The sequence below is a fragment of the Podarcis pityusensis genome (assembly GCF_964106645.2).
Source record: "Podarcis pityusensis genome assembly, chromosome: 15".
Taxonomy (NCBI): domain Eukaryota; kingdom Metazoa; phylum Chordata; class Lepidosauria; order Squamata; family Lacertidae; genus Podarcis; species Podarcis pityusensis.
In genome coordinates this window covers 29,334,724-29,340,723 of record NC_138040.1, presented here as the reverse complement: position 1 = coordinate 29,340,723, position 6,000 = coordinate 29,334,724, and the positions used below count along the sequence as shown (strand labels likewise).

The 6,000-nt window shown below is 48.1% G+C and overlaps 1 protein-coding gene across 2 annotated transcripts in view; it reads left to right on the top strand.

The window, feature by feature from the left end:
* PCSK7 (proprotein convertase subtilisin/kexin type 7) overlaps positions 1–6,000 on the top strand; it is a 30,008-nt gene that overhangs the window by 14,794 nt on the left and 9,214 nt on the right. For both annotated transcript variants that reach the window (XM_080983456.1, XM_080983455.1), the window contains exons 8-9: positions 1,774–1,874; positions 4,998–5,165. In XM_080983456.1, the coding sequence (XP_080839582.1) occupies positions 1,774–1,874; positions 4,998–5,165 (269 nt within the window). The remainder of the gene's footprint in view (positions 1–1,773; positions 1,875–4,997; positions 5,166–6,000) is intronic.

Here is a 6,000-nt window from a genome sequence, read left to right as displayed (position 1 = left end):
AATACCAGGGTTTGATGAATTGGGGAATGGATTAAAACGTAAACCGCTATTCATGTATGCTACTGCAGTGGCAAGAATGTGATTTGCCCCAAAATGGAAAGAAGCAGCAAAAGAAGAATGGATACAAAAACTTACGGAATATGTAGAAATGGCGAAACTTAGTACCAGAAGAATAAGAATCAAGATAACATTATTTTTTTTTAATAAAAGAATGGAAATGGTTTATTGAATATTTACAGAAAAATTGTAAACAGATAAAAACATTGGCAGGATTATTGTAATAACCTGCAGTTTCATAAGAGTATATATTTAAAGAAGATGAATAAATGAGCAAATTAAGTTAATTTGGATGTGCAGAAGATATTAAAAATAAATTTAAGGAACTGCAGAAAGAGAGGGAAGGAAGTCAAGTTTTGAAATGTCAAAATGATTGTAAATTAGCGAAATGTATAAACCTGAGAAGTATAAATTTAAAAAAAACCAAAACATAAACGGCAGGGCTGTGCCAGACAGAGAATTCCCTGGCTGCCTTATACAAACCAGCCTAGCTGGCTGGCTGAGGGAAGACGGAACTTGTTAAGGGTCATCAAGAAGACAACAGACCTTCTTGCCCCAGGTGTGACCAGAGACTGCAGATTAGGAAGGTTGCCAGGGTAACGGCTCTGGAGGAAGTTAAGGTGCTTCTGGGAAGAAGAAAGGGGAAGAAAGGCTGAGATCCATCTTGGCAAGGGAGAAGGAAGGAGGACTGTCTGCAATGCTTTGAGCCACACTGTAAGATCTGGACCCTCTCCATGCAGACTGAAGGTGTAAATATGTGGGAGAAAAACCCATATTTCTTAAAGCAAGACAGTCTCTGCAGTGCCTTCTACTCTCCAAAGGGACACAGACCCGGGGTGTGTGCCAGTGGCCCCATGCGTTCCTGCCCCGGCTTGGCAGAGAGAGGTGTAGGCACTGGGCTTTTGTAACAATATATACCCCAAAAAACGAAGAGCAATGTACTATACTCCCATTCTTACATAAATTTGATATAGTGTTATTATCCTAAAACATATAGATGGTAATAGCCTACTTCATTCTGCATAAACTCAATCCAAATATTGTCATATGTATCTAAACAAAGTCGACATCTGTATGCAGGCCATTCGTATGATGCAAGTGTTGACAATGGACTGTTGTCAATGGACCGACAATATGACAACATGGGCAGGCGGGAACTTTGTACAGAAGGTTTGTGTCTGTGAGAAAGACAGACAGACAGATGCATTGGGCTCCAAGCTCTTTCTGAAATCCAGGTTCTCTCAAGCAGCCCTTCGGAGCTTGCATATGTTTTCCTAACGCAGGAACTTGAGTTGGGCACAGCTGGGGTCCCAAGGAAAAGCATTTCTCTGCAGCCACCACTGAGATTTTCTCCCCTCTCCCCTCCCCTTGCCCATTAGCCCTGGGCTTCCTGCTTCAGTCACCAGGCTGTGCGGGATGAATAAGCCTACACTTGTGGGTTTGGGGAAGCTGCCCACGAGGCAGGAGCCAAATCAAAGCATGCAGGGGGCACAGCAGGGGGAGAGGTTATTTTTCATGATTTTGTTTCATGTGTCCCACTGCAAATGCCCAGATCTTGTCCCTGCTCCCCCAGAGCTGTCCTGCTAGTGGCTTGGCTCTGTTTATCCCACTGAAACCATTTTCAGGATATTACTAAATAGTAAATTGTGTGTATGTGTATGTGTGTGTCTATGCCACTTTCTTCAACCCTTTTTCTTGCCTCTTCTTTCCCTCCAGGTGCAGTGGATGAGATGGGGTACATGCCCTTTTACGCTGAGGAGTGCGCCTCCATGCTGGCTGTGACTTTCAGCGGGGGGGACAAGATGATGAGGAGCATTGTAAGTCCAGCAGGTTCCAAATGCTGCTGTTGCGCAGCACTGGGCAACCCAGTGGGTTTAAAAGTGCCTTGTTGTGCCCCCCAGAGCCTGCCATGGGGGCCTCACCCATGCCAGCAAAGGTCTTTCCTGCAGGCACTGATAGGGAAATCCAGCCAGATGGGCGGGGTATAAATAATAATAATAATAATAATAATAATAATAATAATAAGGCTTCATGCAAGGAGCCCGGTATGCTCTGCTCTGCGGGGCTTTTGCAAACTCCAGAGTTAGCTCTTCTTCCCTTCACCACAAGGGGCTTTTAGCATGATGTTCTACTGTGTCCTTAATGGGAAGAATTTAACCCAGTTTCTTGGCTCCTGTTGATGCTTCCTGGCCAAGCTAGTGCATGTTTGAAAACGTGTATCTCGTGTCCAAGTGCAAATAACAGCTGTCAGCAGCCGACAGAATGGTTCCACGCTCAACCTAAAAGTCAGCGGCGGGAGGGAGGGGAGGACTGTGCTTGGCAAGGCAGAAGCAGGCAGCCAGACCTTTCTACAGTTAGAACAGAGCTGTGATCTTTTTAAACAGCAAGAATCCGTAAACACTGCCTTGCTCGATCACGGAGCAAGAGTCCACTTAGGCCAGCTTCCCGTTGCTTGGATGGCTGGCCAGGTGTGTCTAGGACCTTGTAGGCAAGGCATGACAGGAGCAACCTTACCCCCCCAAAAAAAACACACCCCTCACTCTTCTTAGGCCTGCCTTTCATTTATTTGCAATATAACTAAGAGCCAAAACAGCCTGTTGCACACGGAGAGCTGAGAGAGATTGCCCAGCTTCCTTTAAATGCAAGCAAATGGGCTGCTAGTTAAATCAAGGAAGCAGTGGGGGCACTGGAGCCAATTAACCTCTTCCCCCTCCCCAAATACAGATGTCCTGATCTTAATCAGTCCCTGAGACATGCAGATACCATACAAGTACCTACATCCTGTTTTTGAATTGTTGTAACTTGCCCTGGGAATTTAGGGTGAAAGGCAGATGGTGAGGATGATAGTTAATCCATGCCCCCATGCAACTGGCTGGGGCTCTCAATATAGCAGGTTGTGGGGGATGGCGGGGTTTGACCATCCCATCTTAGTTTTGGCTTTTAGTTATCAGTAGCTTTTTAGAAGCGTGTGGGCTGTTTTTAATGCATTTTGGTTTTCCCGTTGGTTTTAATATATCTATGTGGGGCTTTTTGTTTGTTTGTGTGTGAGTCTCTTTGGGTTGCCTTGGGCAAGATTAAAACAAAATTCAGTAATATTAATAATAATAATACAATTGTACCTTGGTTTTCAAACAGCTTAGTTCTCACACGTTTTGACTCCCCAACACCGCAAACCTGGAAGTGACTGTTCCGGTTTGTGAACTATTTTTGGAAGCTGAACGTCCGATGGGGCTTCCGATTGGCTGCGGGAGCTTCCTGCAGCCAATCAGAAGCTGTGCTGTGGTTTCTGAACATTTTGGAAGTTGAACGGACTTCCGGAAAGGATTCCGTTCGACTTCCGAGATACAACTGTAATAATAATAATAGTAATAATAATAATAATAATAATAATTAATAATGCCCCCAATCCAAATCTCCCTCCCCTTGCAGCTTGCTACTAATCCTTTAAAAACAGTGCCACAAGTGTAGGACATTTTGTTCTCCCAAGTGTCTGGTCTGGTTTTGCGCTATGCATTCCTTCACTGCCCCCCTTAAGGTGCACCATTCTGTTTTCCTTTGTATTTCCTTTTATGTCTGCTTAAATGGCCTCCTCCCTTCTGTGGCATTGTCTTTGCAAGCAAGGATATCTCCCTCCCCTGCTTCTATGACTTCCCAAGGAGCTCAAGGCTCTCCTGGGCTGGTTGGAGTGGAAGCAGCCGGGTAGCTCCCTTGTCCCCAAACCCAAATGGATGATGCTGGAAGTGGTGGAAAAATGGACCCAGCCCCCTTTGAGCCACAGCAGCAGGTGGGGTGGGGAAAGGAGGAAGGAACAAAGGCAGAAACCCAGTAGCTGCCAATCCCTTGTGCTAGTTTACTGCCTTAGCTTCCATCTCCCCCTCTTTCAACAAAGGGGATTCTCCACCTGGTTTATTGCACAGAGCTGCCACATAGCATTCAAGTCTCTGCAGTGGGAAACCCCAATATGTCTCCCCAACCCACCCACCCAGAGTTGCATGTGCAAATCAGGCACTGGGTATTACAAAGGGGTGGACTGAACCACTAAGGTGGAAGGAAGGCACATGAAATGCTATCCTTGCAGCTTCAGAGCCAGACCAGGGGCTCCAAGTCACCCAAAACAGACAGGCACAAAGTGCATTTCTTCCATGGGCTGCCAGAAACAAGGATTGATTCGGTCCGTATTCTGCACCCATCCCAACTTGCAGAAACCTGACCTCAGAGAGGAAGGAGATAAGTTTGTAGTGCAATGATGGTGGGGGGAGCCAGGGTCAGACCAGTTGCCCAGGGCTTCATTATTTGCAGCCCCCCCCACCCATGCTTAGAGTATTATTACTCTTATTATGTAATTCCATTTTGAGAAGCAGTGCCAAGATTATATTCACACCAACTGAACCTTTGACATGGTTAATCCCCCAGAACTCTTCTTAGGCAGCCGTGTGAGAGTGAGAGAGAGAGAGACAGACAGACAGACAAGCTTTGCTAGTGCATCCCAAGGAAAAGTGGTCCAGAGCTGTTTTGAGCTGGGCTCCTTCCAGAGTGACCTTCCCTCCCACCATCCTCCCTAAGCTCAGTGTCAGAGCAGCATGCCTGGTACCAGGAAGAGAAAATAAATAAAGGCTTTACGGAGCACACAAGGCAGTCCTGGTGACTGGGCTTACTCATGTTTACAGCGGCAGAAGGAGGACCTTTCAAGGGTTGAAGCGAAAGATGCAAGATGGGTGTTGCGTGACGTATGCAGGCAGGTGTTTGCTGGATCCTACCTTGGAAATTGGGTTGAGTTGCAGCCACCTTCTCTGAACTGGTGCCCTCCAATTGTTTGGGGCTGGACCTCCCAGAAGCCCCAGCCAATGCATGACACCTCCAGAGTAGCCAGCCCTCCCTCTGGCCCCAGAATTATTCCATTCGAACCAGTGACCTCCAACTTCCTGCTCTTCTCTTTCCAGGCAACCACAGACTGGGATTTGCAGAGGGGCACCGGGTGCACGGAGGGGCACACCGGCACCTCTGCTGCAGCCCCCCTGGCTGCTGGCATGATCGCCCTGATGCTGCAGGTGCGCCCCTGTCTCACCTGGCGGGACATCCAGCACATCATCGTCTTCACAGCCACCAAGGTGAGACCAGGGTGCCTTTGTAGTACCCCCCCAATCTCTCTTCCCCTGTGGGCAACCTTCACAGGGCCAGCCGTGCCCAGATGGGGAGGGGGGCAGCGGGCAGGAGATTGGTTCCGGGCTAAAAAAGCCCAAGCCCAGCTTCAGGATGGAAACGCAAGGAAGGAAGTAGACTGAGCTGAAAGAGACGATGCGGTCCATGGCAAAATCCTGGCACCTCCTTGCCACAGGGCTTTGCTAAACTGTGGAACTCCCTCCCACGGGAGGAACTGATAGCTACCAACCTAAAAAGATGGTTCGAGATATTCACGGAGAAGAGAGAGCTATCGGTTGCTACTAGCCATAATGGCTGTGCTTTGTTTCCACAGTTGCGGGCAGCAATGCCACGTGCTGAAAACCACAGCAAGGAGAGGACTCTTGTGGTCGGATCCTGCTTGTGGTTTTCCCTCTGGTTGGCCAACATGAGAACAAGTTGCTGGACTAGATGGGCCTTTAGCCTGATCCCGCAAGCTATTTTTATGATCTCTGCTCTCCATCGATCCTTTGATGATGAATTGAGCCACCAGGGTTAGGTCTTGGGGGTGGGATTCAGAACCCCGAAGGAGTATGGTAGTGTGGGCCTCTGCATGGTCCCAAAGAGGTACCCCTGCCTCCCACAATTCCATGCCTGAATCAGTGGGGTGGAGAGCAACCCTGAACCCACAAAGACCCCCCCCCAGCCACAGTAATCTCTGCAAGCCCTCCTCCTCCTCCCCCTCAATTTCTTGGGGGTCTGGGTGGCTGGACTTGAGAACTCTGCATGAATGTTTCAGTGGGTTTGGATATGATGCTTAACTGA